Here is a 24,879-nt window from a genome sequence, read left to right as displayed (position 1 = left end):
ATATAGAATCCATAGTAGGTTATCATCTGTTGTGATTTTGGGGTATCAAATTCACCACCCATTTATAATTTTACCTTGCTTTATATTAAAATCCATTTATTTTTCTAAAGCTCACAACTTGACTAAAAGTAGAGAAAAGCCCTAAAGTAGTGTTAAATGAAAAGTAAAGCCATTTGGCATTAAAAAATAATAATAACAAAGTGATTATCTACCCAAGAATGTAAATTACTCCCATTTGCTGAATATCATTGGTTCCCTTTCAAAAGAGCCCTGGGGATATCTTGATGGGATTAATAAAGTGTCTTATAAGTACGTTTGGTGAAAAGCATAATCCATGTGGATATGGATGTTTTGAAGATTTAGAGTACTGGTTAATGTGAATATTGAGGTGTACTTTTCAACAGAATCCACCAAAATTTTATACATTTTCCCTTCCATAAATATATGAAAAAGTTTTAAAGTATTTCTTTCCATTTCTAAAAACAATAGATACAAAATATAATTATATGGGATCACATAAACAGGGAACAGCAGGAAAAAAAAAGAAAACTGAGATTCTTGAAAAACATATATATACAAAACTTCTTAATATGGTTAAATAAAAAGCCTCTAATTTAAAGAGCTATATATTCTATGCACAGAAGCTAACACACTGTTTCAACACCATAAACAATAATAATACATCTCTAAGTCTCTACCATAACTCACTTTCACATTACCTGATAGTTATCACTGACAAACACATTTAGGGGTGACAGGACAAGTTGCAGCATGGTCTCCCGAAATCCTTTTTTCATTTCAAAACACAGTCTTTCCAAGAATGCTGTAGGGCACTCAGGGCCATCAGTGGTTCCATGCTAAAGTCAAACAAAATACCATAATCAAGATACAGAGAAAATAAGACCAGGGAGGTACAGGAAAATAAAAATTACATTTATTATTGTTTAAAGATTTTATTTATTTATTTGACAGAGAAAGAGACAGTGAGAGAGGGAACACATGCAGGGGGAGTGGGAGAGGTAGAAGCAGGCTTCCTGCTGAGCAGGGAGCCTGAAGCGGGGCCCGATCCCAGGACCCCGGGATCATGACCTGAGCCGAAGGCAGAGGCTCAATGACTGAGCCACCCAGGTGCCCCCAAAATTACATTTATATAATTAAGAGATTTTGATTCTTAAAAAGAAGAAATAGTGCTTACTGACAAAATTAACTATTCTGGACCCCAGTAAGAACATTAGGTTCACTAAGCACCAGAGATGACTCCTCTGCTCTGCAATCCTAGGTGCATGATATGGAGCCAGTAAGCAGCACAATGCTCTAGGGCCTCACCCTCCCTATCTGACCTCACTCCAACGACTCTGGGTTCTCTGGGCAATATAATGTCATTCCAAGTCGGCCCAAATGGTCCATTGGTCAACCTTAGACTGAACCAGGATTCTATGCTGGATCTGAACCCCTGAAAACAATTCAACCTTCAGGATCAAGCTGAATCTTGATTTTGTAGTAGGTGCACCATAAGGGCCCCAAATGGTCTAGATGGATAAAGGATAAGAAAATGTAAATCCTAGAATATCCATCAGGCTAACTATAAACCCAGCAACTCAACGTCATGACAAAATGTTCTAAAGTTACACAGAACAGCAAGAAGGAACTCAAATGAAAGAAGAAAAGCAGAAAATTATCAATGATCAAGTAATCACATTAAGAAGAAAATAATAAACTAACTTTATAAAGGTAAAAGGATAAATTTTAAAGTTTTCAAATCTGATTTTTTTTATTAGTGTGTGCATGTGTGTACAAACACCTACAGTTTTCTAAGTTGGGTGAATTTCATAATATACTCCAGACTATACTCCAGATACGTAAACACTTACAACAGGAAGGCGCCCATGAACTTTGTACAAATTAACAAGTACAGTAATATCCCAAGGACGTAAGGTAAGCGGATGAATTGACTTGGCTGAACTTTCATTTTCCTTTTTGTCATTTTCCATTCCCACAGCAGTCCACCCAGAGCTGGATGATGTTGACAGTGACAGAACAGGACTTGAAATAACCTCTTCAAAATCCATATACATGTCATCTTCCCCAAAGTAGTTTTCCTATAAATATCAAGAACAAACTTCTATTAAAGAGATATGTATCAATAACTTTTCAACTTAGAGCCTGAATTTTGTAAATGAAGCATCTCCCTAAACTATTTTATTTAGTTAAAAGTATATGGTCTGTTTCCTTGAAATGAAAAACAAACAAAAAAAAGATACATACGCTTAAGACATATATTTACTTGGCTACTTGGCAAATAAACATTCTGTAACAAAATAAATAAATAAATAAATAAATAAATAAATAAATAAATAAATAACCCCCCCCCAAAAAAACCCATAAAAAAATTAAGTAAGTTTATAGTAAAGCTTCATGACAACACCATCTCCAATTATAGCAAAAAACTTGCAATTTAGGTCCTAGAAGAAAACTTTGAAAATCTGTAATGTTCAATAGTTTTCAATTTTTCTCAGAGTTCTGAGGCAATAATACCCAGAGACATCTGTTAAGGGAAGATCAATTCAATGAAAATCAATTTGACTAAATCCAATTAGCTAACTACTACAATTCATATATTCTGGGTGAAATATTTATCAGAAGTGTTTTTAACAACGTAAATAAGAATCTCCAATTTTGGTTACTGATGATAAAAACATGTGTTATCAACAGTTACTAAAACATCCTTTCATATAATTCATCCTGGTTTCTTATGCAAAGTATTTTAACTTAATATTCTGGTTCCTTTTGCAACAGAATTTAAATTTATTATTATTTTTTTCTTCTTTTAAGGTTTTATTTAAATTCCAGTTAGTTAACATACAGTGTAATATTAGTTTCATGAGTAGGATTTAGGGATTCATCACTTACATACAACACCCAGTGCTCATCACAAATGCCCTCCTTAATCCCCATAGCTTACTTCACTCCTCCCCCCACCCCCTCCCCTCTGGTGACCATCAGTTTGACCTCAATAATTAAGAGTCTGTTTCTTGGTTTGCCTCTCTCATCTTTCCCCCCCATGCTCATTTGTTTCTTAAATTCCACATATGAGTGAAATCATATGGCATTTGTCTTTCTCTGACTTATTTAAATGAAATTCTTTTTTCTTCCCATTATTCTGAATTTAAGTTTTATCTATTTGATCTGTCAGTAGTAATCAAAAGTTGTTAAAATATTCCTGCTAACACAGTTAACTGTATTTGTTCAATACCAGAAATCAAGTCAGTATTTCGATAAATTCTGCCTTTTAATTATTGGCACATTTATTTTCTGGCTAGAATTCTAGTCAACTAATCAGGCCAATTAAATATCTTTTCATAGAAAAGGATGTTGAAGGGTTTACAGTCATTTGGTTAATTAGTGGTAGGACTAATAATAAAATCCCAAATCTATGGACTCACAAAACTGATACTTTTTCCTCATTCTCTATTGTTATCTGGCTCTAATAATACAGGTCCTACTTAGAACCTGCTTGACATCTTGAAAATTGCCTTTATTATGTAACTCTGAAGCATGGACAAATTCAAGCACAAATATAAATGTAAATAAACATTAACCTATATCCTAAATTCTAACATTAAATTTCTAAAACTAAAAATAAATGTCTAATTGATTTCAATCTAAACATTAAAGATCTAGAAGTATTCAAAGCAGTAGTCCTCAGATCATTTGAGAAGCCTTTTCAAAGACACATGCCAGGGCGCCTGGGTGGCTCAGTCATTAAAGGTCTGCCTTTGGCTCAGGTCATGATCTCAGGGTCCTGGGATGGAGCCCCACATGGGGCTCCCTGATGGGCGGGAAGCCTGCTTCTCCCTCTCCCACTCCCCCTGCTTATGTTCCCGCTCTCTCGCTGTGTCTTTCTCTGTCAAATAAATAAATAAATCTTAAAAAAAAAAAAGAAAATACACATGCCATTCTGGTCCTGGGGACAGGTTCAATAGTTTGCAATGGGCATGGATTTCAGAGACAGAAGAAAATTAAAATATTTCCTTCAGTGATTTTATCTACAAACGGCCTCCAGACCCTATCACCTCTACTCCACCCTTCCTCCATACAACTGATCAATGGAATCAGTGTACAATGTTCATGTTTATTAGCTTTTGACATACTAAGAGTTACCAACAAATCAATAAAAATAAGTTATACTCATTTTAGCCAATTTTTAATAATCCTACTCTATAAATCTTATTTTTATTATTTTTTTTTTTTTTTAAGATTTTATTTATTTGACAGAGAGAGACACAGCGAGAGAGGGAACACAAGCAGGGGGAGTGGGAGAGGGAGAAGCAGGCTTCCCGCAGAGCAGGGAGCCCGATGTGGGGCTCGATCCCAGGACTCTGGGATCGTGACCTGAGCTGAAGGCATATGCTTAATGACTGAGCTACGCAGGCGCCCCTAAATCTCTTATTTTTAAAAGATTCCTTGTAAGTCTTACAGTCTCTTGCCATTTTTAACCTTAAAAACAGAAGAGATTCATGTAGATTATTAAAATCAAAAGAAAAATATTCTCTTGGGCCTAATGTTCAATTTGCTACCAAAACAATCTCACTTAATTATCTGAAACAGGAATAACTCATAGCAAATTCTTTAGGGAATACTGAATCCCCAACATAGTAGAGAACATTTGCTAATTTTTATTAAATGTGTCAATGACTGTTTTTAAAGAGTTATAAAACTCTAGGAGTCTTTTATGAGTTATCATATCAGTACATATTGAATATTATCAACAAAATGTACTTTTAAAATGATAACTCCCTTAAAACATTAGCCTCACATTAAATGTTTGATGCGGAGTGTGAGATTTAAGTTTTGCATGTGCTTGTTTTAGTTTTGCTTTGTTTCTTTAGTATGTGAACTCCATCTGTAAAGGTCAATTTCTTAAGGATTCACTAAAAAAAAATTACCAAAAGGTTGACCAAAGTATAAGGTAAGTAGTAATATACTATGGCAAACATATGGTATTTTAAGATTAATAAATGTACACAAATATTTACAAATACAAATAAAAGTTCCAGTTCCATGTTAAGGTAGGTAGTATGCAAAATTGAACTATCTCTAAAACAAATTCCAAACAACCTTAGAAAAAAGCAATAACTTATATAACTGAAAAAAATGTGTTCTTTTGTCAAGTTTGCAGCATGAATGAATTTAAAAATGATAAGATGTATTTTCAATCTACTTAAGAGCTCTATGAAATTTTATTTTCCTAAAGATATTTTATTATGTGTGTCAAGTAACTACTTCAAGTAACAGGACATTACCATTTTTTTCCCCAGCCTACTTATGCAATGATACTCATTTCTCAAAGAAGAGGAAAAAGAATTATCACTAGAGTTAAAAGAAGACAGCTAATAAATTCAGAGAAGCAGGGGGAAAAAAAACAACCTACAGGTAGTTTGTTTCCAATATTAAATTTTTTAATGGAAACTTAGCCAGGCTTCTGTTGAAGACTATTAAAAGTGCTTTTTTTCTAATAAGGAAAGCATATATGCCATATATACCCACCCTTAACCCCACAGTTACTACTGTCTACCACTGACATGCTATCACTATTTAGATTCAGATTTCCCTTCTTCCATTAAGAAAAAATGTAATAAGACCAAGAGAAGTCAATTCAGAAGATGTAAACATTTCCATAAAATATTCTCACAAATTTTAATGCATGTTAGTATATATTCTTCTCAGAGTTCCCGGTAATAATAATGGTAACCCTAGTTTCTCTTGTGCATTTTAGAAATCGGTTTTTTTTTTTTAAAGATTTTAGTTATTGGGGCGCCTGGGTGGCTCAGTCGTTAAGCGTCTGCCTTCGGCTCCGGTCATGATCCCAGGGTCCTGGGATCGAGCCCCACATCGGGCTCCCTGCTCCACGGGAAGCCTGCTTCTCCCTCTGCCACTCCCCCTGCTTGTGTTCCCTCTCTCGCTGTGTCTCTCTCTTCAAATAAATAAATAAAATCTTAAAAAAAAAAAAAAAGATTTTAGTTATTATTTATTGTGACAGAGACAGAGACAGTGAGAGAGAGCACGAGCAGTGAGGAGAGGGAGAAGCAGGCTCCCTGCCAAGCAGGGAGCCCAATGTGGGACTCGATCCCAGGACCCCGGGATCATGACCCGAGCTGAAGGCAGCCACTTAACCAACTGAGCCACCCAGGAGCCCTGGAAATCTGTCTTTTTTTTTTTAAAGATTTTATTTATTTATTTGACAGAGAGAGACACAGCGAGAGAGGGAACACAAGCAGGGCGAGTGGGAGAGGGAGAAACAGGCTTCCTGCTAAGCAGGGAGTTCGATGTGGGGCTCGATCCCAGGGCCCTGGGATCATGACCTGAGCCAAAGGCAGACGCTTAATGACTGAGCCACCCAGGAGCCCTGGAAATCATTTTTTTATAAACGGTCAAACAAATATGATTTTTTTTTTCTAGTCTATCCTTCAGAATTTCTTGATGTTTAATTCTAGTAAATAAGGAAAATACAATCTCGGTTACATGAATTTTCACATTCTCTTTGTTTTCTTTTATATATACATACATACATTCTAACACTAAGTAGAACATAGTTATATATTAAAATAAATGAAAAAAAGTAATTGAAAGAGAGAGATACATCTCCATGTTAGCATGAAAGCATGTAAGCTTTCTAGTAGGCAGTAGGCAAAAAGAAGAAAAAAAAAGACAAGTTACTTATATTCCTAATAAAAGGAACCATAGAGTTCATTGGCCTAGAAAATTGGCCTAGAAAATTTTGTTTGTCATGTTTTAGGTACATACTTTTAAAAATATTTTAAAACTTTAAAAATTTTAATTTGCTTTAGTAAAATTTTAATTTGTTTAGTAGAACATACAAGTTCTATGTTAATTCGATGAATGCAAATACTAATAAAAACTTCAGGGGCGCCCGGGTGGCTCAGTCATTAAATGTCTGCCTTCGGCTCAGGTCATAATCCCAGGACCCCTTCATCGGGCTCCCTGCTTGGCGGGAAGCCTGCTTCTCCCTCTCCTGTTCCCCCTGTTTGTGTTCCCTCTCTCTGTCAAAAAATAAATAAAATATTAAAAAAAACAAACTTTAGTACAACAGACCTCCGACACTACTAAACAGCTGTTATAAAATCTTAAAGCATGGAAGAGACTGCACCAAAACAAACTATCAAGAGAGGTTACATTTATGGAGAATGTGTAAAGAAACCTCAAAAAAAGGCATTTACTCCTTTCTCTTTATTCTTCTCTGTTATAGTCCTCTTAATTTTGACAAATATGTATTATTATGGAATTTTTAAAAGAAAAAATTGAGGTTCAGTATACATACAGTAATGCAAAAAAACAGTGATAACATCTCTTTAGTAGTATTCAAAAATGGTACTATATCAATATAACCACCCTCATTTGCTAACTAAATCATTACTTACATTTAAATTAAAATACAGTTCAGCCTCTTCAGGGAAATTATAACTTGAAAATTGCATTTTAAATCCTTTATAGTTATTCACAAGCAATCGCAAGAAAATTAGATACTGGGAGAAATATTTGAAGAATACGTCAAACAACGGTCACAAGAAAGAAAAAAAAAAATTTGTATGTTTGTGTATGTATTTCTCCCCTTTGAATATCTGAAGAATCACTCCTTTAGGAATCTCTCCTAAAACCAAACCAAAACTTTAGATTTCCACAAATATTAAATACAATGTCCCTTGCATCTTTTATCTTAAATTATATCATCTGATGCTTTATGGTAGTTTATAGTAAATATAAGACAGTAAATCAAATATAAAAATTTTTTATAAATATAAAAACCTGTTCAGCTAGCACTTCTTCCAGAAAACCTTTCTCAACAAACCTTGACTGTCTTTCCTTAATCAACCCTGATCATCCTAGACCCTTTCCAGAATTAATTACTCCTGTCACTGTACATTATGGGATTGCCTATTACCTAAGCATTCAATATCCAAACCTCCACAGTTGTGAAATTACAAAAGGAAGCAAATAAGTAAACACTGACAAAATTAGACTCACACAAAAACCTATCCCACAAGTAACTCTACTGCTCATGACTGTTAATGTTTAGACAATTAATCTCACTTTGTTTATCAGATGTAGTAAAGCATTCAACAGTATGATGAAAATCTGAAGCAAAATGAATTAGCAAAAACCTGGAAAAATGCAACATTTCATGAAGTTGCTAAAAGTGATGTTGGATAACCACTCAAATCACAGAGAAAGGTATCAGTGATAAGTGAGGATCTGGAAGGCTTAGAGTGGTTACCTATAAAAAAGAGTAAATCAATAAGAGTTATTGATGACTTGCTGGGGTGACTTTTTTAAAGTATGAATTGAATACCAAAAGAATAAAAGTGATGTGTAGAAAACTTACAAAGTACTCACATATTTTTCTTAAAATAGCCTCTCTTCCTGATCATGCTTGATCAACCTTCAAGAGCTATCATTCTATGCAGTCATACAATTTCAATGGAAAAATTATACTAAAATGAATCAACACTTGATTTGATCTTTATTCAAAGAAGGCATACTTTTTAGAACCTAAATTTGTCATATTCTGAAATAAACTTATTTTCATATATTTGCTTCAGGTTTTAAGACAGTGCTCCAAACAAATCTTTGCTTATTATTTAGCATGAAATAAAGTTTTATGTTTTTACTGAATTCATTTGAAGTCAACTCTTCCTGGTTTTATTTCATTATTCTCAGATGACAAGGTTCTCTTGTACTTCTTTCGCTGTGTCAACATATATATCTTCAACAACTTTAAACCACCGAACTGGCTATTTCAAAAGGTCTCAATTTCAATCAGATATTAACTATTTTGCCTATGTTTAAAAATGTGTAAGATCTTTTAAAAATCATACCTTTATACATAAGAAGGCATTTAATAGTGGTCCATAGAGAGTTATTTGAGAATCTGGGGAAAGTTCCATTTCTACATGAAGTTTATCAGGTGGAAGTTCAGAGGGATCAATAGGTGGGCGTGAAGAAGTAGAAGGAGTAGAAACAACTCTGTCTGATGTTTTCTGGGATGGCCTTAATACAGAGAGCATTGTTTCTTCCATTTCTGATACTGAAAAAAATTAAGGAAAAAAAAATTCTGGTGGGGAATTTCTCAGAAGTTCTTTAAGGAAGCATTCACTAAGAAATTCTGTTTTGTAATTTTTCATGAAAGCAACTATCTCTGATACAGTATCTGTAGTATATAATGAAAACAGACTTGCAAGACTAATAATTAAGAATGTGAAATAAAACAGACTTCATTGAAATATGTGTAGAAATACATAAATTAGATGGTATAGAATCAATGAAAATTTCCTATTAACATTCTAAAGTCCCTGCAATATAAATTCAGGTCACAGTTAGGTTTTATCTATACTTGGGCATTAAAGTACAAAGTTGTTTTCACATAAACAGCTATTCAAATACAGTGTGACATTATCAAGCTCCAAACACAAGAACAATTATGAAAACTATTCTTTAACACTTAACTCACTAGAAAAATACAAAGAAAATATCACTTGACTCTAATTTCATTTTGGACCCTGGTAATAAGGTACATAAGCTTCAGGGAAACATGATATGATAGTTGTGAAAATGCATTAAAAAAACTAACAGTTCATGAAACCAAGTGCTTTAAACATATATATATTCATATTCACATACACCTTATTTGATATTCTAGTTCTTCTGTTTCTAGCTTGGCAGAACTTGAAAAAAATTATTTACTTACTCTGAACATATCTGTTCAAATGTACAATAACAACATTTATCTCACAGAGTTGTTGTAAGGACTAAATGAGATAATGTAAACCAGTAAACAGCTTGGTCTAGTATTTGATACACAGTAAATGTTCAATGAAAGTTAGTTGTAATTATGCCAAAAATCCTTAAAAGATTTTTAAATGTATACAAATACATCAAATGAATAGATACATTTCCAAATTTAAAAAAAATTTTTCTTATACTTTTAATGATTATCAATCATAAAACCAGATGTTTCAAAGTACAAATTATATAAAAACACTTACATGATTGTTTTAGCTGCTCATCCGCTTTTTGTGGATAAATTGGATGCCATGTATAATCGATTGTAAGCATGACACTTGGGACAGTCCAGCATTCAACCCAACCAGCTCTTTGAAGAATAAAAAATAAAATTCAGGTCAGTTACTTAATTTATTTAATTGTATACAAACACCAATTACAAATACTCAACTTTTATCTTTATTCTTTGAAAGAATCAGAAGAATCTTCCCCACATATAAACACAAAATATTTAAATCACTAATTTTATATACTCACTTTTCTTGTGTAATATTCCGCCATTTTGGTTTAACTGTTTTCTGACCACTTTGACACTCAGCAGGAATGCCAGTATCATGAGTAATTTTATTTGGGTGGCAATTCTTTACCAGCATAAATAATGAATATTTACTAGGGTGGCAATCTGGTAGAAATAAATGAAGATCAACATCTTCTCCCTAAAAAATAATTCATAATAACCCAAAGTAAAAAAACAGGAACATAAATATGTTAGGTTTCTATTTCCAGCCAAACTTATCTATAATAATCTTGAGAATAAATTCAAAAGAAAATAAACAAATTTCAAAAGGCAGATTTTATAATCAACAGTCAGTTAAATAACTGGAATAAGATTTTACATTGACTAAAACTAAATTCTGATTAGAAAGTTAAGAAAAAAAATTAAGGAAATAAAAAACATAGTTTCCACAAAACAGTAAAAAGATTATCTTCTATGGGTATTCATGGGTATTTCACATGTAACTCAGTAAAAAAAACAATTAAAAATCATCTCACTGAGGAACACCTAGGTGGCTCAGTTGATTAAGTGTTTACCTTCAGCTCAGGTCATGATCTCAGGTTGTGCGATCAAGCCCTGTGTTAGGCTCTGTGCTCAGCAGAGTCTACTTGAGTTTCTCTCTCCCTCTGTTCCTCCTCCTTTCCCTCTGCTCATGCTCTCTCTCTCTCTCAAATAAATAAATAAAATCTTTAATAAATAAATAAATAAATGAGAAATCATCTTACTGATAATAAATTCAGGTGGAATATATTCTGCATTTTATTAATTTTTTAAGATTTATTTGAGAGAGAGAGAGAAAGAGCACGGGGGTAGGAGCAGAGGGAGAGGGAGAGAGAAACTCAAGGAGACTCTGCTGAGCATGGAGCCCAATGCGGGGCTGGATCTCAAGACCCTGAGACCACAACCTAAGCCTAAACCAAGAGTCAAACACTAAGCTGACTACACCACTGAGGCGCCCCTACTAATTTTTTTGATTCTAGTAAGTCTTGGATTATCAACTGGTTTTTAAGAATTCTGAATTGATACATTTTCATTTAGTTTCACTTTTTTCCTTATAGGTTGGTGCCCTAATCTTGTTCCTCATGATGCCTGATATTTTTTTTAGATTGTATTATTACAATATGTAATTGTAATAATTACAATATATAATACAATACATATTACAATATGTAATATGTATTACAATATGTAATTTTACATATTGTAAAATTTTACATATTTACATATAATATGAATTTTATTTTGTTTCAAGTTTTTATTTAAATTCCAGTTAGTTAACATACAGTGTAATATTAGTTTCAGGAGTAGAATTTAGTGATTTATCACTTACATGTAACACCCAGTGCTCATCACAAATGCCCTTAACCGTAATACCCATCACCCATTTAGCCCATCCCCCTCTCCACCAACTTTCCAGCAACCCTCAGTTCTCTATAATTAGTCTATTTTAGGGTTTGCATCTCACTTTTTTCCCAGTGTTCATCTGTATTCTTAAATTCCACATATGAGTGAAATCATACGGTATTTGTCTTTCTCTGACTTATTTCACTTAGCATAATACACTCTAGCTCTATCCACTTCGTGGCAAATGGCAAGATTTCATTCTTTTTGATGGCTGAGTAATATTCCATTGTGTATATAGACAACAATCTCTTTACCCATTTATCAGTCAATGGACATTTGGGCTCTTTGTAATTTGGTTATTGTTGATAATGCTATAAACATTGGGGTGCCGTGATGCCTGATTTCTTAACAGGCAGCATAGTAGAGTGGTTAAGAGAATGAAGGCCTAACCTATACCACTTGGGTTCAAATTCCAATTCAGCCACTCACCAATCACATAAGTTATATAAACTCAGCTTCTCAGTTTCCTATTTCATAAATGCAGATAACAACTACCTCAAGCAAACTGCTCTGAGAATGAAATGAGCTAATACACATAAAGCACTTGGAATAGTGAATGGCACACAGAACATGTTTAATAGGTATTAGCAGCTCTTATTGTTGCTATTTTTTACTACCATAACCTCCATCAATACTACAACTACATCTGATTGCTCATACCCTAAAATTAGGTATTCCACAAAATTTTGAACTCATGAGAGCTGCCTTTCAGAGAAAAGGAAGAGAGGTATTTGTGGCTGTCCCTTGAATTCATGTTTACAATTAGTAACAAAATTAAGGAAAGTACAAAATCTAGTTCATCCACTGTTAAACATTAGAGTTAGAAGGGGTTTTTCAAAAGAACATGTAAGTTAGCCACAAAGGTTAGAAATGAGCTGGTTAAGAAAATAACCAACTCAGGGAATTTTCTTTTAAAGATTTTATTTATTTATTCATGAGAGACAGAGAGAGAGGCAGAGGGAGAAGCAGGCTCCCAAGGAGCAGGGAGCCCGATGTGGGACTCGATCCCAGGACCCTGAGATCATGACCTGAGCCGAAGGCAGACGCTTAACCATCTGAGCCACCCAGGCGCCCAGGGAATTTTCTTTTTATTGCCAAAACTCCTCAGGGGAAGTTGGGGAACTTAGGGGAGTGACAGAACATTACTGTTAACTACAAAAAAAAAAAAAAGAAAAAAACAGCAGCATTTCTGTGACACCGAAGCACAGGAACAATGGTGGAGAGCTAAAATACTGCAGGATGGCAGTAGGATAGGCAGGGAAAAGTAGAGATAAGCTTTGGAGAATCACACTAATAAACCTGTGGAATAAAGAATGCACGCAATTATACTTTTTTTTTTTTAAGATTTTATTTATTTGAGAGAGAGAGAGAGAGAATGAGCAGGGGGAAAAGGGAGAGGGAGAGAAGAAGCAGGCTCCCTGCTGAGAAGGAGCCCGATGTGGAGCTCGATCCCAGAACCCTGAGATCATGACCTGAGCCGAAGGCAGACACTTAACCGACTAAGCCACCCAGGCACCCAATTATACGTACTCTTAAAGAGAACTTGGTATTACACGTAGCTGGAACAAAGTCCGTAAAAGGCAAAGAGAAATCAATGTTTAATGTTTCCCCACAGGCTGCCAGATATACTACAAGAGGAAAAAAGAGAAAATTTATTTTTAACTTCAATAAAACTTTAAAAATTGCCTTAAATACATACCTAAGAAAATGAAAGATAATAAGCTTAGTCCAATAAAAACTCTAAAGTAGTTCTCTGAGAGTATTATAAGACAATGGAAAAAAGATCACATCTAGTATCTATTAAAACTACAAAATCAACATCAATTTCCATTGTGATTTGTCTTAATGAATAGAATACTTAACCTAATTTTTAAGAAGTTCTTACCATTTTCCTGTTGTTTAGTGGAACAGTCAATCCAATTGTGTTGATTAGCAGCCCAAATCATTTCAAATTGATGAAACATGATTTTAAAATTCCATGTATATGGCACAAATGAAAAAATGTCTGGAGCACTATCACTAGACCAGTCTTGAATTAAATCTAAAATTATGGGAGTGGGAAACAGAAAGCAAAAATTAACTGAAATTCAGAAAACAAAATATAAATATTCTAACACCAGTCAAAAATGAATTTTTCTTTTGCAACTAAAAAGACCTTTTATACTGAAATAGTAAAAGAAGATTAAGATATACGTAAGTGATTTAATAGCAATCCAGTATTCATGTACTAAGCACAGTTCCAAATAAGAGAAATTTTATGCCTTTTATATACCTATTATTTTTTATTTTTTATACCTATTATTTTTTTAAAGAAACTTTAGAAGATAAAAGAGAAAAAAATATCACCTGATAATCCACTACCCAAATACCCAGCACGGTGGATAGGTTTCCTTCTAGTTTTTTTTTTTTTCTATGTAGACTTTCATACTATTCTAGATGCACATATTTTATATACTGCTTTTTCTCATTGAACTCAAAATTTTTCCATATTATTTCATATACATTAACAAAAATTTTAATGAAAGTTCATTAAAGAGATTTGCCAGGATTTACTTAACCATTTAGTAATCTTGGATATTAGATTCTTTCCAAATTTTTGTGTTATATATAATTTTATGGATATTTTCATGCAAGATATTTTACATATTCAGGATTACTTTGTCAGTATAGATTCCAGAAGTAGAAGTGGCTAGGTCAATGTTTATAAATTTTTTCAAAGCTATTATAAATTACAGAATTGCTTTCTGAGAAGAGTGAAACCATTTATACTCCTACCAGAAATATATGCTTGATTATTTCATTGTACCCTCCTCCTGCATTATACTTCTTTCTACCTTTCCCTCCCCCTGTCCCCCCCTCCTTCTCTTTCTCTCTGGGGGTAGTGGGAGGATGTAGCTTGGTAATTAATTGATCATTTAAAACTGTTACCTCATTTAACTGAATTTCCTAATTACAAGTAGGGTTGAACATTTTTTTCATGTTGTTTTCCTCATTAAACAAATACCTACAGAGTGTCTACTGTGTGCCAGACTCTGTTCTAGACTCAGAGAATATAATGGTGAACAGAAACTTGGCCCTGTTAGTATTTACAGTCAATAATCCCTGATTTCTGATTTGTTGTACTCTGATTTGTATGGTTTTAAGTGTTGCTTTTTAAAACTATTCATTTATTTAGTCTGCTTATCCTCTGGTACCCTTTTTTTTTTTTTGAATCTCGAAAGGCAAAAACTCTTTATATAAAGGTATCAGCACTAATCTTAACAGTGGTTTTACTTTTTCTTCAGGCATTCACATTGCTTACGTGCCTATACTCCCAGCAATCGTATCTTTCAGGACATGGTCTCCTCCTAAAGGTGGCAAGCTCATCTTTGTATATTCATAGTATATAACATAGTGCTATGCATATAAAATTAGAACTTTGTATATATGAGAGAGAGAAACGACTAGGAGCAGTATTATAGCACACTTTGACAGCAGACAGTCCTGGGCTTAAATTCTGACTTTGCCATTTTACTAGCAATGCAATCTTAAACGAATAACGTAAATGCTATCAGTTTTCTTTTTTACAAAATGAAGACAACTTCATAGACTTATGGTGAGAACTGAAATTATATGTGTCAAGTTTTAGCACAGTAACTGCCACAGGGTAAGCACTCTATGTATGGAAGCACTTATTATTAAAGATATTCTAAAGAAAATAATAGGTAAAAATAATTAAATATTTAAAGTAGTTTCTTTGGATTTTAAATGAGGTCATTAAACTGAAAGATTATATTCAATAAGGAAATCAGAAGTCAAATTTCTCTTACATAATATCATATGAACTCATTTAAAAATAATTCAGCTGCAATGTACAAAGCTTGTGCATATTAAAAATCCCTCTCTTAATAAAATGGCAAAATAATACATTTAATATCAAATGTCAAAAATGTGAATATTAATAAGATGCAGAGTTTTATATCAATCAATTGAATATGGCAATTAATCTGTTCTATGAATAAAGGAAAACTCCACTTGACAATTTTACTTTAAATGTATTTTTGTTTCACTGAACAAGCAATCACAGTGGTTCATCATATTGTAGAGTATCTATGCTTACTTCTAAACTTTTACTTCCACATGCCACCCTACCTAATATGACTCCATCCCAACTTTGTAACTTTATTCTTTAGCACAATGGCTAGCAATTGAGAGATACCCAAAAGTCATCTCTGGAATTAACCAACTCTACCATAAAAATTTATCATTCATCAAGCTGATTTTCTCACTTTTCTTCTTCATCAACATTTTTAGTTCTGTACTTTTACTCAAACTATTCATCCTATCTAAAATAAGTATACTCTTTGGTATTCTCTCTGCTAAAGGAAAACTCCAACCATCTTTAACAACAACATGATACTATAGAGAGAGCACAGGGTCCACAGTCAAAAAAGTGTTCTTAAATATCTCTTCCAGTTACTAGCCTCATTGAGTCTGACCAATTCATTGAATGTTTCCCTGCTTCAATTCCTCTTGTTAACTCAGGGATAGCATTAACAGCTATCTCTTTTCACAGTCATGAAGGTAATATAAATGAACATGGTTTGGAATGTTCTGTGGTGACAAACTATGCAAATATCAGTTAATACTACTGAGTTCATTTACAAAGACCATTTTAGATGTTATGGTCTTTCCCTTACCTCTCTGATTGCCTTTAGGTCACAGCCATTTCCTCTGTATTCATGTGTTACATGCATTTGTTAGTTTCAGTTGATGCTAGCAATCAAGATATACACTGTTTTGTATTGCTTCATTTGTTTAAGTCTAGTACGCATGCCAATATACTTGAGACTGATAAATAATACAAAACAAGAAATGTCCATAAAGCAACATACCCATAAATTCTGTGGGCTGAGATTATGGTTTAAATTTGTTTTGAATCATTATTAATAAGAGACTTTCAGCTTACACTGGTTGCATTTATCTACTTCACACTTCTAGTTAAAAGATTGAAATATAATTGCTAGTAAAATAAACATAAATTCAAATAATCCACTAATCATCTCAGGAAACCAATGTAATTTTATAAAGTTACTAGCCAATTTCTATTTTAACAAGTCTTATTAGTTTTTCTTCCATATTTTATTTGAAATTTCAAGATATTCTGCAGTATAGTTTCCTTATCACCTTATATAATATCTTTACTGATAAATATTTAAAAATATGATAAAATATTTTTACTAGCTTCAACAACTATATCTAATAAGTATTTCTCTTTAAACCAAAAGCTGCTCTCATTAGCAGATGATCTTATCAAATAATTGAAAAAAGGAAGCACTTTCTTGATGACTGCCTTACTCATTTAGACAACAATTTTTTTTTTTTAAAGATTTTATTTATTTATTTGATAGATAGAGACACAACGAGAGAGGGAACACAAGCAGGGGGAGTGGAAGAGGGAGAGCAGGCTTCCCACTGAGCAGGGAGCCCGATGCGGGGCTCGATCCCAGGACCCTGGGATCATGACCTGAGCTGAAGGCAGACACTTAACGACTGAGCCACCCAGGCGCCCCTAGACAACAAATTTTTAAAGTTATTAATTTGTGATGAGCACTGGGTGTTGTATGGATGTGCTGAATCACACATATATTGTATGCCTGAAACTAATATTACACTGTATGTTAACTAACTGGGATTTAAATAAAAACTTAAAAAATATAATTAAGTTGGTAATCTAAATATTCATCTGGAAAAAACTCTTCTACAACTCACTTTATAATTACATTGTTAGGCAAATATCCTATAAAATGCCAGTCAATTGTACTGGAGCTTAGCAATATTGTTACCATTGTCTTCTTCTCCCCTTTATCAGAGTAAATCTAAATCAATTTCGATATTAGCAGAAGAGACTTCACTTCTGCCTGTTTTACATCTTTTATTCCTGAGACTCTTTTTTATATTTATCATGAAGCTGTCTTTGCCCTACACTAAAATCTCTTAAGAACAACTTTTTGGGGCACCTGCGTGGCTCGGTTGGTTAAGCATCCATCTGCCTTTGGCTCACATCATGATCCCAGGGTCCTGGGATTGAGCCCTGCATCGGGGCTCCTTGCTCAGTGGGGAGTCTGCTTCTCCCTCTCCCTGCTGCTCCCCCTGCTTGTGTTCTCTCTCGCGCGCGCTATCTCTTTCTCTCTGTGTCAAATAAATAAAATAAAATAAAATAAAATAAAATAACAACTTTATTTAATAATTGGCATAAGAATGGCTACTGAGGAATATTAGGCATATCCTCACACCAAATTAGATCATTTGCTTTCTGCAGAATTCTGTCAATGGGGAAATAGAAAACTGAGAACAGAGCAAAGCAATTCAAACACTGTGACAAAGTATGTTCATCTCCAGGATAAGCATGTTACTCTCTAATAGTCATCCTTTTTGAGGAATAAATAAGTTTTTAAAGGATTCTAAAAAGCAATAGAAGACATATGAATAAAAGTTACAGCCGTAAAATCCGGGATATGAGAACTTAAGTTTTGTACCTATTTTCTTTAAATTTCTCCAAATAAATTTTAGGAAAAAAAAAAGTGAATTGCAATACATATAAGCTTAGAGATTAAAAATAAAGAAAATAATTTAGGGAAAACATGGTTGTAACTTGGGAAATGCGTTCAAATCCTATTTGAAAGTGACTAATACAATGCTCAGCCTAAACTAAAATGTTACTATAAAAATTTTAAATCTTGAATTATCTACTCCAACTATTCTTAGCACTGCTAAAGTCTAAGAATGTGAGATGTCTGGAGTAAAAACAATGTGAAGGATTAAATGCTTGAAAATAGGAACCTATTTTAAAAGGTTAGCAAAGTTATAAAATACAAAACATTAAGTGAAAGAGAAATGGCTACTGCCGAAGAAACTAAATATAACAGATTCTCGAGCCAGACAACTTGGGTTGGAACACTAGCTCGACAGACTTACTAGTTGTGTGACCCTGGACAAACTGCTTGACCACTCTGTAACTTACTTTCCTCATCTGTAAAACAAGGATAACAATAATATCGATCTCAGGAATTATTATAAGGATTCAACAATTCAATATGTGCAAATTTCTTAGAACAGAGACAGACACATAATACACACTGTGAGTTTTAGCTATTTTTTTTTTTTTTAATAAATCTGAATTGAGCAGTACTTATTCAAAGTTCAGCTACACTGACAAAAGTTTAACTTGCCAGGGATTTTGTTACAACTTCTACTACTGGGACCCTGACTCAAGCCTTGAAGAATTATATAACTCCAAGAACGCAGAAGCTTTCTATCCAGTCCCCACAATAAAGTTCCCAAACTAAAAAACAAATATAAAAGACTTACAAATGAACATATTGTAGTAATGGCATTATACAATGCCCAAACTCTAACAATAGCAAAATTAGGGTAGAAATTATCTCTATTTCACAGATAAGGAAACAGAAGGTAAAATAATTGGATAATTCGGCCAACATCATATTGCTAGTAAGTAATGTGCAGGCAGGACTATCTATGAATACCTGACTATCACTATATCCCCATATATCTAATATTACTCAGCACAGATCAGATGCTTGTAAATGACTGGTGGATACAAGGAAGGATGAGGGCTGGCTGGCTGGCTGGCTGGCTAAATGTAGCAATCAGTAAAGCAAATATTAGGTACTCTGGGGTAGCCACTGACCCTGGCAAATCAGACCAACTCTGTTTAGCTAAACTTTTTATGGGAAGGTTCTATATAAATGCAACTTATTTTTATGTAGTAATATTTATATTAGTCAGAGACCAAGACTACATGTTCGTAAACCCATGAAATATGAGTCACTATTGTAATATGCTTCAAGAAATAAAGGAATTTTTTCCAACTAACAATAACATCAACTCAATACCCATGCCAATGGAAAGAAGTAGGAGCTCCAAATATAAAAGTAACATACCCTCGTGCACTGTTGGTGGGAATGTAAATTGGTACAGCCACTGTGGAAAACAGTGCGGAGGTTCCTCAAAAACTTAAAATAGAAATACCACATGATCCAATAATTCTACTACTGGGTATTTACCCAAAGAAAATGAAAACAGTAATTCAAAAAAATGTATGCACCCCTATGTTTATTGCAGCATTATTACAATAGCCAAGATATGGAAGCAAACTAAATGTCCACAATAGATGAATAAAGAAGATGTGATGTGTGTTCACACACACACACACACACACACACACACACACACACGAATATTAAGCAGCCATAAAAAAGAATAAAATTTTGCCATTTGCAACAACATTTCACTTACATGTGGAATCTAACAAACAAAACAAATAAGCAGAAAGAGACCCATAAATACAGAAAACAAACTGATGGCTGCCAAAGGGGAGGAGGGTAAAGAGATGAGAAAAATAGATGAATGGGAGTGGGAGGTACAGGCTTCCAGTTATGGACTGAGGAAGTCACTGGAATGAAAGGCATGGCATAGGAAACACAGTCAGTGGTATTGTAGTAGCATTGTATGGTGACCGACAGTAGCTATACTTGTGGTGAGCACAGAGTTGTTAAATCACTAGTTGTATAACCAAAACTAATGTGACGTGTTAACTACACTTCAGTAAAATAAAAAAATAACATACTTGACTATTTGAATATACTGTTTGTGGATTACAATAACTGAAACAAAATAATGAAACCATGCTGATGCCTAATTCAGGCAAAGAAAGAAACTGATTCATCCTCCCCAAATTATCCCCCACTAGGATGATAAAACGTACCAGCCCAAGCTGAGTTCTTTCATTTTTTTTGTAAGCCCAATTTTGGATTGATATTTTCCTTGTTTGCGGTAAAAGAGAACACAAAATACCTATATTTAAATTTTCCCTTTTATACTTGTAGCCCAAAAAGAAGTGTAAAAAAAAAAGTATGAACTCTACCATCAAATCCCTATGTTGAATCTAAAAGCAAAACTTAGTGAATATAAACAAGTTCACTGTGATAAATCTCATTGTATTTACACTTATTAGAAAATTACCAGTAAAGAAGTTCTTCTGTGCAAAGATGAAGTGATAGGTGGCTTTATAAACCTCTAATTCACACTGCCAAGTCTGTGGCATGTTCCATATTCGGGGATAACTGGCAATGATGTGGAACTGCAAATGAAATGTTAAGTAAAAATGTTAGAGCTTAAAATGTGACATTGTGTGAAGAACATCAGAAATAAATTCACACACACACACACACTAGTAGAGTAATTAAAACTTATTTTCCCACTGAGCTGAACAGAAGGTCCCTTTGAGATTTTAATATTACTGTGGCTAAAGGTCAGTATCTATGGTTATATCCAGCTCCTTGAAATACTAAGCCATGAAAACTTTAAGAACAACAAAGCAGACTACAGTTTTGATACTGTACTCTAGCTAAACCAACAGAGTAACAACCAATGTCCTTAATTCCTCTTTAAACCTAATCTGTTAGGTAAGAGGCTTGGGGTTTGGCCACCAGTGCCTCCCAGGTTCCCTTTTGGCAAATACATGCTTTATCATATATTTAAGGTGCTTTATCATGTATTCCATCTGCCGAAGTTTAGAGATTCTGCTAAAGGCAAGAGCTGCCTGACCAGGAATAGCATTATGGTACAGCACCATTTATCAGCAATAGCTCAGGAATTCATTAAAATGCTGAATACGCCAGTTTAATATACATTTATAGTATTCAACATATTCTTGGTAATTACATATTTTTCCTCTTAATTTACATATATGTGTGTAAAAAATGCTGTTTTCAGACAATTAAGACCTAATGATACCATCTTATAAAACAATCCTTTCTGAATATCAGCCATGCTACATAGTGGCTTTTGTTATTATTGTTATTGTTGTCTTCCCTGATAAGGAATAATCTGCCTGATAATGAAATGAATCCCTAATCTGCAATTTTAATCATAAGCATTTCCATATTTTTTCTAATATGGAGTAATCTGCAGTATCAGTAAGATTTCCTTCTTTTAACCTCATTCATCAAGTAAAAACCAAAATGACTTATTAAGCCATGAGAAGGAATCCAATGGGGCCAGAAACATATAGTGAAAAATTATCTCATTTATAACATAGGAGTTAGTCTAGTCATAAAATAAAATTTAAAATTAATATTCTAACAACTTTTCACATTTTTAAAGACCAAAAACCATGCTAGCACTGCCTTATATTCACTTTGCCCATAACCAGAAGCAGAGCAAGAGAGATGCCAGAGTCCATAGCCCTGGGAATCTACTCCTCTTCACAAAAAATAAGGCCAAGAGCACCTGGTAGTTCTTGAATGAGAAGATTAACTATTTAATGACTTCCTGGTCATTAAAATTTTATATTAAAAAATTAAAACCAAATTCAGATTTTATGTATGTATACATATCATCATATACTCTAGACTTACTGCTAACATTTCTGCTTCTAAAAGGGTCCGGTATTGCATGCTGGTGGTGGCATCAACATGTAAGAGCTGTCCTTTAATTGCAGGAGTATAACCTAGTAAGTTGAAAACATAAAAATTAAGAACCTACAAAATATATGTGTGACTAAAAATTTTGTACTGGAAACAACTCCCATCACCACCCAAAGAAGGAATCCGTGAAAACTGGTGATCAGACACAATACAAATACATCCCAGTGATGGGGAGCTTGCTATCTAATAGGTGACCTTTCTCATTTTGGACAGCTCTAAAGGAATAAAGTTCCATCTTCATAGAATGTCCTCCTGATTTTGCTTTCCAGCGCAAAACTGTAAGTCTACCCTCTAAATGACAGTTTTCAACTATTAAAGATGGCTACTATGTCTCTACTTCTCCCACTGACTCAAGGGAAGTTGTTTTCATCATTTTCAACTGTTCCTTATATAATGATACTTTCTAAACAACGGCTATGCCTTATGTAATTAATGACAGTTAGCAAATAACATAGCTCCATTCTGAACAAAAGCAGAAAAGTACAGAGTATTTCACTTCTTTTCTTGAAGGGCTGCCCTTCTATGAACACTAATGCTATGGTCATTAGTATATGACTAGTTCAACATGTATCCTGCTCTGGGCATTTTTTTCAAAGACCCGAATCTCTGAAAAAGTTTTACATGTGTTTGAGTTATATTTTGTTAATGTCTATGACTTAATCTATTTTTCCCCTCAGACAGTCATCTCAAAAGCCACCTAACCTTCCCAAGAACCTGACTGGGCTTTCCTTAGACCGGTAACTCACTCAGAGTTCCACAACCAGTGTGCTGTGGCACTGCCCATGAATTCATCATGAGTATGTTCCAGATATTGATTCCCTCAGCCCTCAGTGGCTCCCTTACCCCAGTGCACCAATAATTGTACAAAAGAAAGGTGTACAAGTATTTCCTATGTGCAATATCAGTTTAAAAATGGTAGAACCACTCCCTTAATTGAATCATTCTCAATTTTACACAACCCCCAACTGCCTTTTTCCTCCCGCTTTGTATCTGTAAGTAAGGCTACCCTAAAAGATGTTCTTTCCAACTCACTACTCTGAACCACCCAGTCCTAGAGCATCTCAAGCATCTGCTTCAAGACTTAGTATGACCACTCTTTTACAACCAGCAAAGGTAAGGTTTAACTCTTCATCAAAAGAGCCTCAAAGTTACAGGGAAAAGATACACTATGCCATTCTCAGTCACTGTTTCAAACTGATTATCTACGTAGGTAGACCCGACTGCTACCTTTTTATACAAGCTAATGAATATAGTCAACCCGCTACCTGCTTTCTTATACCAGCAACAAAAAAAGGTGACAAAAACAAGAGAGCCAAGAATGATATAAAAATTACTCTAATTATACTTAGCCATAGTAACATTGTTGGTTAGTGACTTAAAAATACAGGTACATTGCTATTCTCTGTACTCTGAAGAAGTGAATAAATAAAGTAGAATTTCATTTTAATTGTTCTCAATTACAAATATAATAAGAGGATAGGAAGAAGGAAAATGAAAAAGGCTATATAATATTTTGATAAATTTAACAAAATGTATTTAATCACATTATTAACCTGTATCAGAGTTCAAATTTCAAATGCATAATGAAATTAGATTAGCTCAGGTGAAACTATAGCAGAGTATTATTTAATATTTTAAATATGAAATGTTCTGCTTTCTTAGTTATATTTTTCAAAGTACCAGGCTTATCAAAAGGAATGAGATCTTGCCATTTGCAACGACGTGGATGGAACTGGAGGGTATTATGTTGAGTGAAATAAGTCAAACAGAGAAAGACATGTATCATATGATCTCACTGATATGAGGAATTCTTAATCGCAGGAAACAAACTGAGGGTTGCTGGAGTGGGGGGTGGGGTGGGAGGGATGGGGTGACTGGGTGATAGACACTGGGGAGGGTATGTGCTCTGGTAAGCGCTGTGAATTGTGCAAGACTGTTGAATCTCAGATCTGTACCTCTGAAACAAATAATGCAATATATGTTAAGAAAAAAAAAGAAGAAGAAGAAGGTAGCGGGAGGGGAAGAAGGTAGCGGGAGGGGAAGAATGAAGCGGGGGAAATCGGAGGGGTAGACGAACCATGAGAGACGATGGACTCTGAAAAACAAACAGGGTTCTAGAGGGGAGGGGGGTGGGAGGATGGGTTAGCCTGGTGGTGGGTATTGAGGAGGGCACATTCTGCATGGAGCACTGGGTGTTATGCACAAACAATGAATCATGGAACACTTCATCTAAAACTAATGATGCAATGTATGGGGATTAACATAAGAATAAAGAAAAAACAAAACAAAAAAAAAAACAAACAAAGTACCAGGCTTACTCCCTGACAAAATCTATTAACACCATAACCTAAAACAAAGCCTATCAATCATACTATCACATACTGCCCATATACCATGTGCCAGGGTACTGGGTTCAGTACCAAGTTTACATCAGTTTAAAAAAAACACACAGCACCTGCTCTTACAGAGCAACAGACTAATAGGAAAAATACATTTTAAACAAATTATGCTCAGTCTTACAAAAAAGAAGTATAGGGTATAACGAAAGCATAAGACCTAACTTGATTTAAAAATTTTTCCCTTCTCTCCAGGTGCACAAAATATTTAATTATGTAATTAATATGTACTGTT

At 34.1% G+C, this 24,879-nt stretch overlaps 1 protein-coding gene across 6 annotated transcripts in view; it reads right to left on the bottom strand.

Moving 5' to 3' along the window:
• Positions 1–24,879, bottom strand: part of BLTP1 (bridge-like lipid transfer protein family member 1) — a 205,881-nt gene that overhangs the window by 136,068 nt on the left and 44,934 nt on the right. For all 6 annotated transcript variants that reach the window (XM_064585020.1, XM_064585015.1, XM_064585019.1 and 3 more), the window contains exons 14-22: positions 22,180–22,271; positions 20,783–20,900; positions 13,644–13,799; positions 13,289–13,386; positions 10,336–10,514; positions 10,062–10,168; positions 8,895–9,103; positions 1,872–2,099; positions 720–857 (exon numbers count right to left, since the gene is read on the bottom strand). In XM_064585020.1, the coding sequence (XP_064441090.1) occupies positions 720–857; positions 1,872–2,099; positions 8,895–9,103; positions 10,062–10,168; positions 10,336–10,514; positions 13,289–13,386; positions 13,644–13,799; positions 20,783–20,900; positions 22,180–22,271 (1,325 nt within the window). The remainder of the gene's footprint in view (positions 1–719; positions 858–1,871; positions 2,100–8,894; positions 9,104–10,061; positions 10,169–10,335; positions 10,515–13,288; positions 13,387–13,643; positions 13,800–20,782; positions 20,901–22,179; positions 22,272–24,879) is intronic.

Source organism: Mirounga angustirostris, unplaced genomic scaffold (genome assembly GCF_029215605.1).
Source record: "Mirounga angustirostris isolate CCGP_5_RB_7025 unplaced genomic scaffold, mMirAng1.0.hap1 SCAF_2, whole genome shotgun sequence".
NCBI classification, from domain to species: domain Eukaryota; kingdom Metazoa; phylum Chordata; class Mammalia; order Carnivora; family Phocidae; genus Mirounga; species Mirounga angustirostris.
This window is presented reverse-complemented; position numbering and strand designations above follow the sequence as displayed.